Genomic DNA, 16,300 nt, shown 5'->3' on the forward strand with positions numbered 1-16,300 from the left:
CCTTCAGCCCCGACATCTAGACTAGAGTCAATTTAATAAGTCTTTCTGATGTTCTCCTGGCTAACCTGTGGCTCTTTAGGTGTTGTGAAACTACAAGCCCCAGCATGCTTTGCCAGTAGGTAGCCAGCCAATAGCTGGCAATACATGCTGGGACTTATAGTTTCACAACACCTGGAGAGCCACAGGTTGGCCAGGCCTGTCCTGGAGGATTTGAGCATAGAACTCAAATTGCATGAAGTCTCCTTAGCACCCATATGGGATAATATATTTTCAAAAAGCTGTGCCTAAGACAACATTTCCTGCATAGAGTATGCATACATGCTACATAACTTACTCATTACTGGAAAGATTTTTCATCCGATTTGTATAGAGTTCACTTGCCAGATCAAGGCAATCTTGCAGCCCAAGGGAGCAGGCAGTCTTAAAAATATTATCAATCCCTGTACTTTAAAAAAAACAAGAGGGTTTCATACAAATTAAGTACATACATCAAACTCTGCTAACATTAAATTAACTTTTTAATACAAAAATATATATTTATTTAAAATGGGTCAAACACACTGTTATACAGACAAAAAATATTGAATACATTAAATTAAATTGTGAGGCATGCTTGTGTGATGTAAAAAGTGTCATGTCCTTATAATCACTTTTGTCACTATCTTGGTGACATGCATAAAGACATACTCACTATAATGAGCACAAGAGTAAAACACCAGGATGATGTTGGTGTATTTGCGATGGGTTAAATGCTAGATCATATCAGTAGCGCTATCACAATGTATGCAACATTTTGTGTTTCTGCTAAATATTCATATCTAATAAAGATGAAGTTAATGATTGATGTGATGTTATTGGATTTCCAGAAAATAATGTTTTTTTTAAAAAAAGAAAAAATATATATTTGTTAAATTTCATGTTGCATATTCTACTAAATAACCCTAGACTCCTTAAAATTTTTATATCATGTACACTGACAAAAACATTGCGATAATAAAGAGCTGCTGGATTTTATTGGTCTAATCTGTAGATCTCAGAATTTTCCGCAGGTATAGGCATGAAAACAGGATTTTGAAGCAGTGATGTTTTATTAGCTCAAATAGTCCTAATAAGGACAGTTACACACACTAGTTTGTGGTACTAGTGATCTTTCCAGAAGTTAAAGATGACATGATGATACATTATATGGTTTTACGTGCTTTTTATCCAGTTTTGGACACAGCCTGACAGGGGTAAAACTTCTGACCAGGCCCTGAAATGTCTGATATTACATCAGATGATGTAACATTAGGATGTGAGATTTTCTCCAGACTTCTAACAAAATTCACGTCAATCTGGAATATCCTAAATCACATTGTTCAGAGTTTCCTGCCTCTCTAACAAGACCTGACAACAGTTAACGACCAGCTAAAGCAGGTTTTTATCACTTCTGCAATGAAAATAATTAATTAATTTAAGTTAATATTTCCTTTCCTTCTTCCTTACACAAACACATTTCCTCCATCATGGTTACAGTACATTCCCAATCCACAAATATGACACAGTATTAAAATCAGAATATTGGAAATTATATAAATTGGTACACTGCGCTAATAATCTAAATATATTTATAAAATAAGTTATTTATAAGTGATCCAGCCACAGCTGTCCATAAACATCTCTGACAATAGGAAATAGAGCATGTTCAACTATTTTTGGGTGATGGCAAAGAAATACGATATATGATACTTTCCAGTCTAAAGTAATAGGGGTACCATGCAGTTTCCCCAATTACAACACAGGCAGAGAAGATTGACATTAATAAATAAATAAAATAATTACGCTTTTATAAAATAGCAACATTTTTAATTACATACATCTGCAGCTGAGCAAAGATTAAAAACAAATATAGAAGCAGGCACAAGATGGGGCTACATATCCCAGAGTCCCGGGCGGCCAGAAGGATATCGCATCAGAACTGACAAGGGAGTGTGTCAGTTACAATGGAGAGGGAAGGAATACGGTTTTACTGGATATCAAGGAGAGAGGAGACAGACCTACGTGAGGAGGAGATAACTAATTGAGACAGATCTGTGAGAAACCAGATATAAATGATTTAGATTGCTCTATTAAGAGATGTATATGTAAATGTATTTGTGGAGTTCAACGTTTATAACAAAAACCGTCAGATAATAGAAATATATGTAAAGAGAATTATCTATGAAGCCAAAGCTTCTGTGAGGCGAAACATCATTTTGAAAAAAAAATAACCCTCTGGGGAAACAACTGTGAGAAAAGCGGTATTTATATAATCAAACCATCGTTATTGTGAGTAAACCTGAGAAAATATCATATCCTTATAATACATAAACCTGAAGTGAAAGGGAGATATATTATTATTAATTTTTATTTATAAGGCGCCACAAGGTGTCCGTAGCGCCGTACAGGGACAAACAAATTACAATACAATGGGAGACAGCACAGTACAGTAAACAGTAAGCACAGTAACTCAATAAGCTCAATGCACAGCTAGAGAGGGCGGGGAAGGGGGAGGGAGGATCCGCAAATGACGGGGCCCAAGAAGGAGGGCGCGGAAGACAGGGAGACCCCCAGGGGAGAGGAGGGAGCGAGAGTGGACGTGGGGTGGAGGACCCTTAAGGAGGAGGGCTTAGTAGATAGTATAATAATAATATAGATTTAACATCTTAATCAGTATATTAATTTAAGAGACTGTGATATAGATCCATTCAATATATCATCTGCATCACTATGAAAGCTTATTTCAGAGACTGTGATATAGATTCATTCAATATATCATAGGCATCCTTATAAATATTTATTTCAATTAATTATATCATCTGCATCGTTAGTGATATTCAGATAATAAAATGTACATATTACTAACTGAGAAGTGACTACCAACGGTAGTTTAAGTGCACCAACGACAACCTAACCTGGAAGAGAGGGATATTGTAAGAATCAATACTGTGAACTGTGAATTTTAAGTGTGTTATAATATTAATTAGTTAATATTTATTCTAAGTGAGAAGTGTAATTTAATAGTACTTTCAGAAAAGTATCCAGTAATTTAGTGTAATAGGATCTATATAAAGGTGTTAGACATAGTATAATTTTATAGTGAGTTAGGGTTAGTTTATAAAAAGAATTTTGTAGTCTATTAGAAATAGTATAGCATCTACATTTACTAATATATCTATATTGAGTCAAATACTCAAACTCATTAAAGTGTTTGTGATTTTAATTATTATTTATTCACTAATTATGCATCTAGTTAAAATAAATATTTTTCAAAGTAAATATTTTTCCATAAAAGAACAATCTTATCATGAGTCCGAGTTGTGCAAAAGTGTGTGTGGTTATAGGGGGCCCCTAGACGCCCCTGGTGGTCAGTTCATCCACGTCCATACATACCTAGAAAAAAAGAGTTAGTGAAGGCACCGCGCAAGAGAAATGTAAGTGATTAAAGATACACATAGCTGGAGTAAGGGGGTGTTGCACATGTTTTTGGGGTTGGGGGTGCCTTCTCTTCCGCAAGAAGTTATATAGAGCTATTTATAACTAGCCTTCAATAGTAGCTATCAATACAGCTTGAAATCTGAGAGCAAGTGGAATAATTGCCAGCAATAACAGGTATAATTGTGCGGTACTTACTGAACAAAAAAGTCATCAGCCGTTTCATCAAAATTTCTGCGAAGAATACTTGCATAGTGTTGGAATAATGGATTTATTCTTTTCAAAATATATCTCTAAAACAAAGGATAAACATGTATTTATATATAATGTATTAAAAACATTGAGAAAATAGTTACCACCCCTCCCCCTTTTCTCTTCCCTGTTTCTGTTCTGCCCAATTATAAGTCAGACCACAAGGAAAGAAGTATTGCTCAAAGAAGTTGGCTGCTGTGACACTAGGTATTATTGTCATAACCTATTGGCAGAACATATGGGCCGATGTCTGTAATAGGTGTTAGCGGAATGTGAGAAGGAGGTGAATCCACATATTAGTAAACTTAACCAGTAAAGTTGGTTTATTTGTAACAGGATACAATGATGCAGGATACTCAGGGCCTGAGTCATTAAGGCAAAAAAGGAGTAAATATTCTCTGGGACAAACCATGTTACAATACAAGGGGTGCAAATTAGTTTATTATTTTGCACATAAGTTAAATACTGGCTGTTTTTTCATCTAGCACACAAATACTTGCTAGCTTGTTATAACTCCGAAATTTAAAGCTGATCCAGGACATGTCCTTCCCCAACTATAAATCTGTTCCCACATTTTAAATTTACCTCCCCCTCCAATGCAACATGGTTTTGCCAGGTGCAAATGTTACTCCTTTTTTATGCTTTGCTCTCCTTGATGACTCAGGCCCTCAGAGTCTAGTTATCATTTATTTAGTATATGGTACTAAATGATAGCTAGAATCTGATTGGTTGCTATAGGCAACATCTCCATTTTTAAACCTGCTGGAAACTCGCAGCTTGATACATTTACCCTTTGGTCTTACTTGACAACAATTTGTTTTCCTATATTGCAACTGCGCTGCTCTCGTGCTTTTTTGCAAACCCCAGACATGTCTTTAAACGGTTAATTTTGAATAATGGCTTTGTGACACCATCACATATAGGCCAGTGTTATGGAAAGCTCTCGTTGACTGGTGCTATTTGTATCCAATCTCAGCTACTTAGTTATAGCTATTTAAGTAATTGTTGGTCTCTTGGTGGCTTCTCTAACACGTCTTCTTTTTTGTGCAGAGAATTTTGAGGGACATCATTTTCTAGTGTTTGATAATTGAACCGAAAGTGCCCAAGGGGACATCCAAACACTTGAATATTGTTTTGAATATTTTTCCAGATGCATGCATTTGTAATACTTTATCTCCAACTTCTTTGGTGTACTCTTTAGTATTTTCACAGATTCACAACAGATTCAGAACCTGAATAATAATGCCTTAATTGCAGAGTTTTTATCCAGAAATTGCGATAGTTAGTTTTTACTAATTACTGGTGGAAGCCAATTAAAAGGCAATTGGGACCTCATTTGGCAATTGTTTTTCACCAGTGTAAACTTCCACAGGGATTACGTACTTATTTCATTTTTTCTCTTAAGATGTTTTGTAACATAAACCAATGTCACAATAAAAAAAACAATGTGAGTTACAGTGCTTCGAAATAAAAATATCTGAGAGAACAAAATTTTTCCTGACCAATCAAAATCTTCCTACAAATAGTCAGTAGGATCTGTATAGAAAAATATGTTAATGAGGGCTAAGGAATCATTCAGTTATTTCTTCATTGTAACATTGTACTTCTTTATTGTAAATAATGGTTAGTAAAGGGATTCCATAAGACATTGCCATTTAAGGGTTGTTTTAAATTATTTAATACAGTGTTTTGTATGACCTAAAGAATACAAAATTGTACAGGTCAAATGTCATCCAATGAGAAGGAAGAAGGGGTTTTAAATACTCCTGATCCCGCCCCACTTTTCTGAAAAAGTGGGCTTACTGCTCATGAAACGGATTAAAGGTGGTGTTTTGCCCTTGATTCAGACTGGTTTGAGGGTGATCAATAACTGAGTTACAGACGGGAGGGAAATCTAAAGTCCATTACAGATGTTTTAACTTTATGAACTGAGTGAGTGCATTTTGTAAAATCTATTTTAATGTAATGAGCGATTTTACACTATTTTAGTTTTTCGTATTAGACTAAAATTTGGTCCTAATATTTCCATGGAGGTCTGAATGCAGGGGCAAACGCAGGATTTGTAGAGAGGGGTGTGACCAGCATGCTTCAGGGTGTGGCTATAATTTTAGACAGTGCTTGGCTGCTCTCCAATTATTCCTATCCCCATCATAAACACGGACAATGCTGCGTGTGGTACTGTTAGGGGCACACAGCTCTCCCTTTTTGAGTAGAGCCGTGTGTAGCGGGACATACCTCCCAATTGTCCCTACAATCAGGACAAAGTCCTGATTTAGTGTGTCAGAACAGTTGACAGACTGTCCTGCTCCCTCCTACCTGTTCTTGCTGCTTTCAATACTTGTTGGGGAGAGATGGCTGTGAACAGTGCAGACAGAAACGATCTGTACACAAGCTGCAAAGTGGCTGGTCCTGGACAGGGTCCAACCACCTCAAGCATACAGTACCTAGACTGGGTGGAGGGTTTCCAGGCACTTGGACCCCACCCCTCGGTTTGCCAATGGCTCACAACGGCTCACATCCCAAAGGCTCACAATGAATGTGATAAAGCTTATTTCAAATAGATAAATAGATCAAGGTAGTAACCCTGATATTGTTTTAAACACATATTATATATACAGTACACTCTATGTTGCAGGATTTCATTAGGTTGATTTATACTGCCCTTTGTAGGCATATACACACTATTGTTATCTTTCTCAGATCATTAGCAGTCATCATGGTTGGTTTATAATATTGGTCCTATTGCCTTTGCTGCTGATATCATTTTGTGTCTCGTCACTTCTGAGATTCCACCAGTTGTCAAATACCTGAAATACCCCAACTCACCAGATTGGAGGGGAAGGGGTTCAAGTGCGGAATACAGAAGATCAAGAAAACATTTCTTAAAATAATGTAACTTTGGATTATATCATGTTGAGGTACGCTTTTGATAAAGAGTGAGGTCCAAGATATTTATTGACCACATATAAATTATAGGCCAGTAGGTACTTTGGGGGAAAAGATTTTTTAATGATGGTGGGTTGTTTTTTCTTTTTATGGTAACATATTTTGTGTACATGTGTTGAACAGGAGTTGTGTTATACATATACCATATAAGGGGAGCATCATGCAGGTGGTCCAGGGTTCATAATATTATAGTCCTTCCCATAGGAGCCAACTTTTTTTAAATTGGGGTACTCACATTACCCCTCTCCCCTATGACTTATAAATTCCATGCATAGACATGGTTAGTGGCAGCACCCACAGAGTTGCCTCTTATGGCCCTGCCCCTCGTAGAGCACCCAAAGAGGGTTCTGTCTCCCATAAAACAAGGGACAGCTAGACATACCCCCCTCCTGGATCACCATCACATTAAGGACACATAGGAATAATAATCTAGGGCACTATGCGTTTTCATAATTGCATTTTTTAAGACTGAGCAGCTGGTCAGGCCTCTCATTGCAGGTTAGTTAGATGATATCCTTTTCAGGGTTTCTCTAGCAACCACCGATCCTCATCATTGAATGTAGCTGGGGTAATACTTGCTGCTCACCCCCACCAACTACCTCTGCCATAAGTGGCAAGTTGTGATAACAGGTCAAACCTGTTCTTTAAAAGAAGACTATATAGAATGTATTTCAACTTTACAAAAAGAAAATATGTCTGTGACAGTTTATTTTGTTCCAGGTTCCTGCAATGGTGAACGAGACAGTTATACTGTCTCTGAGAAGTAGCAATAGAAGTATAAATTGTTGTAAAAAAAAAATTAAAAATCAGAATTCATATAAATAACAGTTAATATTAATTATGATAAACCATACATTTTAATATTGAAGGTGAACTATATGGCGTGATTGTTTACACATCACACCCATATATTACATGTCAGGTAACAAAATACGCCCCCAAAACATGAATATTAAAAGTAACAAAGGGAAGAAAAATGTGTACCTTTATTAGTGGAAAAGAATGATAAGTAACCACTGATTTTTTATAATAATATAAGTGTTTCAACACATTGTACCACACAATGATCTCCATTTCTTTTTCAAGGTATCTTGTTAAATTAAGAGCAGTTTCATATTCTGTATATCCAGAACTAAAAAAAAAATACAAATTCACAATCAGGGCAAACATTCATAGTAATTAACACAAAACTAAAAAGACACAGTTATTATACATTTTTTTCTAAAACATTAGCACAGGTGACTTTTCAGCTAGAATATTAAGCAATAGGTAACTTGTATATGCTCAGCATATATTCACAAGTGGTTGCTTGTAATGGTAGCTAATGAAATACATTTTGTTATGCTATCTTTCAAATAAACACTCTTTTTTTTATTGTATGTAAATAATTCCAAGCAGTGGCAGAATTATCAGGTGTAATGGTAGAATGCATAATTGTCTGTACCACATGGTAATCAGTGCTAATCCTCTCACCATTGGATTATACTGGTTGTACTTTACTGGAAGAGCCACACAAAATGCAAATCACTGTAAAACACATAATTTTTCAGTATTCTTCTCCAGTCTGTTTGGCTATGTATTGTTATTACCTCAAGTTGTTCATTTTTGCCACCTTGGCACAATACATAACTTTGATGTGTTCTCAGCATCGGATAAAATGATATCCAGAGAGCAGCATTGTAGCAGTTTACACAATGACAAAAATAAACAACTTTGCCTGATGACATAAAGACATGGAAAAAAGCACAGAATGCATTTTTCTTCATATTTTCTCTGCTATTTCCAACATTTCACTCTGCAAAACTACACCTGAGAATCAGTTGCAGTATGTTAGAGTACTGGATGCTATAGTAGTCATGTAATGTTAGCTGACATATCTCCACTTGAATAAAGGCACTAACGGCCTGATTCGTGTTCGGATGTACATACATATCTTGTGTGATTTCGCACATGCCCAAAATTGACATTACTCCAAAGAGCACAACTGCAGACAATTTCCATCTGAACTGAAATGAGTTGACTGCCTACAACTTGAGAGTAAGGGTGTTCCAATGCAGATGTGGCTGATTCAAGTCATGTGTTAATCGCAAGAATGCTTGTATTCAGTCGTATTATTTGTACCCGCTACAGGGCAGATGTAAGTGCTGGATAATAATAATGACCAAACACGGCTTTGCCTCTCAGAGTCGCATTGTGTGATTGTCAATTCACCTGCACACCTGACACCACTGATCTGTTCAAACAACACTATATAAGACCATTGGAGCGGGACGCCTATTGTGTCATTTTGTTTCATTGAGACTTGCGAGTGGTAGGTGAAACTTGCACACATGCGTGTTAGCAAAGAACTGAAAACTAACCATGATTTTATTTTATTTTTTTAAACATTCGTGTACATTAGCATTGCTGTTTGTCATTTTATATTTGTATTATCCTTTCAAAGCAGTCGCATACCTTAGCATTGCTGGTTTTAATCTTTTTATTATTATTATTAGCCTTTCAAAGCAGTTGCATACGTTAGTATTTATGTTGAAATTTATATATTTTTGTAAACATTTGAAAAATGACCGCCTTGATTCTACTGAGTGGAAATGAAATATCTTATTATAAAAAATATATTGAGTTTAAGTTTAGACCTGAAAAATCTTCAATGCATCAAAGAATTTCCCCCACACATATAGTCACAAGTCGCACATCAGGTGATTCTGGTGGACGGTTCTGCCACTCGATGAGTAGTCCCTTTGCCATCATAGCTGGCTGTCTGCACATTATAGGGGCAGTAGATGGTACACATATAGCCTTGATCCCATTGGGTGGAAATTAAGCTATTTTCTCAGGAACAGAAAGCATTTCCACTCAATAAATGTTCATGCTATATGTGATGCATCTCTCCAGCTTCTATGCCTGGTTGTTAAATGGCCTGGAAGCAGCCATGATTCTGTTGCCTTCAGGCAATGAGGCATTTAGTGCAAATTAGCACAGAGGCAAGAAGACGCAAGGCCACATGGAGATGCGAGGCGATTAGGTACTTTTGTTTTTTAAATAATTGGTTATTGTACGCCTATTTTTTGTCCCAAATCTATTTTTTAAATCATTGCATTTAAAGATTTGCTTTGAACCTTTGCAAAATACTGACAACATTCTTTGTATAATGGTGTACTTATTTAACCATGTGCTGAATAGTGTTTCATGTTAATAGTGACATATTATACAAAAGTTTTATATTTGTTTTCACACAATTGTGCCCCAAACCACACATGTTAATTTTTTTTAAGAATTTTATTTCATTTTTATTTTATTTTTATTTTTTTTTCTTAATTTTACATTTTACATTTAGCTAGCTCCAGGTGCTGATAATGTATGGCATCATTGTCCATTGACTGATCGAGGCTTTGTGATAGGGTCAATGTACTCGTGACTTCAGCTGGTGAGTCTATCACCATCCGTTTCACTTTCCTTCTCCTTCTTAAGGTCCTGCTCCCCAAGGTGTCAACGACCAAGTCAGCTATGTCACCCTTGGCTCCTCACTCCGATTTTACATCCACACACAGAGCAAGAGGTCACATACAAGTAGCTGCACTCATGCCGCAACCAGATCGGTTATAGAATGGACTTTACGGCTTTTAAAAGACCGAATCCATTGTCCTGACCCGTCTTGGGGAGCAATTATGTATGCGCGGGATGTTGTGAGCAATATTCATAGCCCTGTGTGTGAAATTTCAAAATGTTGCCATTAAGAGTTGGGTTCCTTGGAAGAGAATGAGATTGCTGGCTATAAGGAAAACAACGTCAATGCTGGTCCTCCAGAATCACAGGACAACAACAGCATTCTTGGCATATGTGATTTCTAGTTACGTATCATGTAAGTACCTTTTTTAATTAGTTACAATGTTATGCTTTCAATAATGTTATAAATAGAAAAAAGGCAAGCCTGATATTTCAGGACACACATCATTGTGTTTTTTCCTGACTCTTTTGCCTCATGTGCTAATATTGGAAGTGTTAGAACACAACTGCCTCCGAGTCACCAGAAGCAGGTGCTGTAGCCTCTGGCTCTGCATCATCAGGCAGTTGCAAATGAGGTGCAATAGTGGTACAAAACCCCTCAGATGTTTATAACATTTTCATCTTACTTTGTCTCCTTTACATGGAGACATATTGTACTTAATGTAGTTTGGACAGAGCTGCTGGCCACCTGCACGTCCATCAAAATCTTCTGACTGTCACTGACATTTTGGTTCTCAGGATATACTGCACTTTCTTGAGGTTCTTCATCTCTTTCCTGATCCTCGCCATCACTCTGGTGTGGTTCCTCCCCATGTACAGCACACATAATGAAAAAAATGAGAAACATATTAAAATCATGTATGTTTTAGTCCATTACATTTCTTTTACATTTGTCATAAAAGCCTGAATCTACTTTGTCCAAAATCTGTCATCATGTATGTAGATTTGTGTAATAATATACTTCTTTTCTAATTTTACATGTCAAATGTATAGATTTGTTCACATGTGTGTATGTAGGATCATTTTAAAAACACCAACAAACAAATGGATTTACGATATCCATAAAGTGCAAAAAAATACTGCCGTTCATTTGTGCCAATGTTATATACGCAGCCATTTTAATTGTGTAATCTTCAAAGGAAAAATCACTGAAAATACATAGTAAGCAATGGTATGTTTAGAAAGTATTTTAGTTTATTACAATTTATTTCTAATTATTTTAAACTCATGACATGGCAATGTATTAGCACTTGATGACATCAAAAACTGTTACATACTTGAAGAAGTTTTTATTAGTGTAGCTACATGTATTTATTCACAGCATTAAAGTTTGTGCAATAGTTTAAAGTATTGTACTTGTTGGTCATCGGTGCAGGTCAACGCTGTGCTCTCCAGAGGTGTTAGGTTCAACAAGGCCATGGATCCACCTCTGATCCCTCTTGCATGCATCTGTTGTTCACGTATCTTATCTTTTAGGTGTTGTTTGTAATCTTGCACCTGTGTGAAATGTGCAAATGTTAGAATGTTGTTATTCATAGTTAATAATATATTAAATTATTGGTGCAGACATACATATAGATATACCTGGGAGATGAGTGTATTTGATTTAACTGCATTTTAAAGCATATAGGTCAGTGTAGGACCTGCATATAATGAGTACCATTGACACTGGGATGCAGGTTTAAATGTTTTGATAAAAATATGAACCAATGCCTCATGTTTTAATTTTGCTAAATATACACAAATATGCAGTGTTAACTACACAAGTTGTTAGCTTTTTGACTTGTTTTGTGATTGATTGTTATTACTTAGGAAGAGATCCTAGAGAAATATAATCTTAGGCCTTAGGCCTCATTTGTGCTAAAAAAGATATTTAAAGAAGGTAGCCATTGTCTCAATGTATTATGAACATGCAATTTATTTTGACCATGTTAATTACCTGACCTCTTTTTGATTTCTGATACAGATCTGAGTATGGGTGCCACAGCGTTGACCCTCTGTGAGATTTCATCTCAGATGCGTTGTTTAGCCCCTGCAGATGGCAGGTAGTGTGGTGCAGCTTATCCACCATGAGCTGCACCAGAAGCTCCACTTCTTGATGACTGAAGTTCTGCTGGTGCTGCTTTGTCCACACTGTACTAGGCCCAGTCTTTTTGTCCTCGGAATGGGACATGATTCTCAACGCAAAATAGAGCAATACAGTATACAAACAGAATACCAACATTGATATGATGCCAATGCAAAATCTATCTCTTCACCTTTATATAGTGTCTGCAGAGGTGCATTCTCCTGCCATTTGTTGCGTGGGAATGCTTTATGGTGTTGGTGCAGCCCACTATCCTCATCACAGGGGATATGGCAGGTACTCCAGTATGAAAAAACGGAATGAAGGTATATTCATCATTTTAGACACAACGTTGAAGAGAACTGCGACTTGCATACTTATGCCCACACGTGTCCTGCAAGTGAATCAGTGGAGAGAATGTTGACAATCCTCATTCACGTGAAAACATGCGGTTGGTGATCTTCTCCTATTCTGAGCTGTGAACCTCTTCTAGAGTAATGGACCATTTTTTGGGTCCCGCGCCCCAATATGTCACAAATGCGGGCAAAAAAAAGCCTCATATAGGGCAGCCCGATTATATTTGCAGAAAACAGTGGGTAGAAGGTGGACAGTTCCGCAGCTGCAGAGGAGTGACCACTGCAGGAGAAAGACACAGCTCCTTGTGGAAATTAGAAAGGGAGATTGTCTGGCGCAAGTTCTATATTACAAATACCAAAACATTATTACAGTTTTATCTGGACCAGTGTTATCTCAGTGTAGAATATGAAGTATTATATGTAGTAATGCTGCTTGTAATACCCTTCACACAACAAGGTACAACACATGCTATGTAATAGTGATGTGTCAGTAATATGGTTACATGTGTGACTATATACAATTGAAGATATTTAATTTTAATAACATCTCCTATGTCAAGTCCATATTCATGTGGTGTCGAGGTGTTTATTAAAGATGTGCAATGGTAGACTATGTGTGATGTTTGTTTGTAAACATACAAAATTCTGTGTACAAAAATACTAATATTGATAAAAACAGGAGGAGGCCCTGGAGAAGCCACAGGAGGAGGCCATGGAGATACCACAAGAAGAAGCCCTGGAGGAGCCACAGGAGGAGGCCCAGAAGGTGCTACAGGAGGAGGCCTGGTAGGAGCCACAGGAGGAGGTCCTGGAGGAGCCAAAGGAGGAGCCACAGGAGGAGGTCCGGAAGGTGCTACAGGAGTAGGCCTGGGAGGAGCCACAAGAGGATGCCCGGGAGGAGCCATAGGAGGAGGCCCGGGAGGAGCCATAGGAGGAGGCCTGGGAGGAGCCATAGGAGGAGGCCTGGGAGGAGCCACAGCAGGAGGCCTGGGAGGAGCCACAGCAGGAGGCCTGGGAGGAACCATAGGAGGAGGCCTGGGAGGAGCCATAGCAGGAGGCCTGGGAGGAGCCACAGGAGGAGGCCCGGGAGGAGCAATAGGAGGAGGCCCGGGAGGAGCCATAGGAGGAGGCCTGGGAGGAGCCATAGGAGGAGGCCTGGGAGGAGCCACAGGAGGAGGCCCAGGAGGAGCCATAGGAAGAGGCCTGGGAGGAGCCACAGGAGGAGGCCCGGGAGGAGCCATAGGAAGAGGCCTGGGAGGAGCCACAGGAATAGGCCCAAGAGGTGCCACGTGAGGAGGACCAGCTGTTGGCCCTGGAGGAGGCAGGAAGCCCATTCCAAGTCCCTGAAGAAGAATGTAAGTATCTTGAGTTAATAATATCTTAATATATTTTAGTGTGTTGTTTCTGTAGAAAAGTATAGGCATCATAAAATATTGTGTTGGTAATTAATTAATAGCCTAGGCCTATTATACAGGTGCATGAATTAATGGACATAATAAATGTTTACCCTTAACTAAAGCAACCACACCACAACTACATCTGCACGTGCCTCCAAAATGCAGTCATCTGGCTAGATTATTTTTTTGAAGAATTTATAGTAATGCAACACCTCTGAACTCTGTAGAGCTAGAGAAATGTGGAACCAAACTACACCCATAGAGCAAAAATATGTTTCTAACATATAATAAAGTTGTGTGTTGTGTTGTTTAAATATAGTATTTAATTTCTTTTTTTTCCAGCTTCAGAACTAACACTCCTGACAATTGTAATTGGCAAAATTGAAAAAAACTAAGAAAAATACAGAAATATATTTCCAAAATAAAAATATATTATGGTGAATTTTTTAATTTAATTTTATTATATATCATATATATATATATATATATATATATATATATATATATATATATATATAAAATATATTATAAATTATATATATATGTATTATTTATTACATAATATCATTGTTTCAATGTTTAATGTTTGATTTTTGTTTTGTTATATAAAATTAATCAGCTCTAATCAAAATTGGTGTGTTTATTTTATTCATGAAAAGCAAATGTGTATAATGAGACATATTTGATTGTAAAGGCTGTGATAAAGGGGTAATTGTTAGCCTTGAATATTCAGGGTTAATTAGGAATGCAGTGAAAGGGTTAATATTAGTTAATTGTCAGGAGGCAGCAATGTATTATGACTAATAAAGGTAATTAAGGAATTGCACATAAGTGCATGCTGATGTGAATTAGTTGTAAATATGCATGTAGTAAAAATAAGTGCAATTGCTCAAAACTAAAAAAAACACATATGAGTAATTACGCTTACGGTGGAATTATGTGGCGTATTCACATTACAACTTAACTTACAAAATGTTTGGATTTAAATACGTGCGGACATACACATAAGTCTTGTGCTCTTTTTTAAACACACAACTTATGCTGATTTAAATCAGATCCAAAGTGTTTTGTACTGCAATTGAATCCTTTTCAAGCTCCTCACTCTGACTTACAAGGCCCTCGCCAACTCCACTGCTCCCTACATCTCTAACCTTATCTCTATTCACACTCCCTCCCGCTCACTGCGATCGTCCAACGATCATCGCCTCTCTTCCCCTCTGATTACCTCCTCTCACGCACGTATCCAAGACTTCTCCCGCGCCGCTCCCCTCCATTGGAACAAGCTCCCCCGCTCCATCAGAACTTCCCCTAATCTGTCCTCTTTCAAACGAACATTAAAAACCCACCTTTTCCTTAAAGCCTTCCAGTCTCATGCCTAAACTCCCACCGGTCGGCTACCTCTCTTTCTCATCCCTTCTTCCCTTCTCCCCCTTCCTCCCGTCTCTCCGTCTCATCCATGTGTCTGTCTGTCTTCCCCTCCCTTTAGATTGTTCGCTCCTTTGAGCAGGGCTCTCCTACCTTCTGTTTCCATCACTTTTAACTGCGCTCTCCAGCTACTCAGCTCACCTCCTCTCAGTCCCTCTGCCCTCTGTCTCCTCTCGCTTCTCTCCGCTCCCCTCAGTGACTCTCAACCTGTCATCCGTGCCCACCCTCTTGGGCCATAGTTACCTGCCTATACTCACTTTTCCCCTCCCTCCCTCTCTTTCATGCTGTGCCTGAGCCCCCAGAGTTATAGTGCTTACTGTTACTTGTACTGTGCTGTTTCACCTTGTACTGTGCCATTGTTTGTCCTTGTACGGCGCTACGGATACTTTGTGGTGCCCTATAAATAAAAATTAATAATAATAATAATAATAATAATAATTGAGGCTGCTGTTGTTTTACTTTTCTACCTCTATGAGACAGTCCTTCTCTCTTTCATTCAGCTGTCAAATACAGAAAGGAGGATAGACATAAACATAGCACATAGCCTCAGTGACGTCCAGTAATCCATAATAAGTCATGTAGATGACCCACAATGCAAATGAAAACTCCTTGTAAAGTTAGAAAATGAAAGTTCAAAAACTGAAGATGAATTAAATATTTACACGTCCATCAAATTATTTTTTCACTGTCTCATACTGAGGGGCATATTCAATTGACGGCGGGATCGCCGAAAATCCTGCGCTCAAAAAATATTGAATATGCCCCTGAGTGTAAGCTCCTACCATTTAAAATATTAAATAAGGAACAAATTTAAAACTGTTGCGACAAGATACAATGCTGATGATGAGGATCAGCAGCATTTAGCGCTTGGGATTGGCTGATAGCTGATAGCACTTAAT

At 37.8% G+C, this 16,300-nt stretch overlaps 1 protein-coding gene across 2 annotated transcripts in view; it reads right to left on the minus strand.

Annotated features, from left to right (window-relative positions):
* The window catches only part of LVRN (laeverin), a 132,550-nt gene that overhangs the window by 25,013 nt on the left and 91,237 nt on the right, over positions 1–16,300 (minus strand). For both annotated transcript variants that reach the window (XM_075179493.1, XM_075179484.1), the window contains 3 exons: positions 7,636–7,783; positions 3,652–3,746; positions 335–445 (listed from right to left, as the gene is read on the minus strand). In XM_075179493.1, the coding sequence (XP_075035594.1) occupies positions 335–445; positions 3,652–3,746; positions 7,636–7,783 (354 nt within the window). The remainder of the gene's footprint in view (positions 1–334; positions 446–3,651; positions 3,747–7,635; positions 7,784–16,300) is intronic.

Source organism: Mixophyes fleayi, chromosome 1 (assembly GCF_038048845.1).
Source record: "Mixophyes fleayi isolate aMixFle1 chromosome 1, aMixFle1.hap1, whole genome shotgun sequence".
In the NCBI taxonomy this organism is placed as follows: Eukaryota; Metazoa; Chordata; class Amphibia; order Anura; family Limnodynastidae; genus Mixophyes; species Mixophyes fleayi.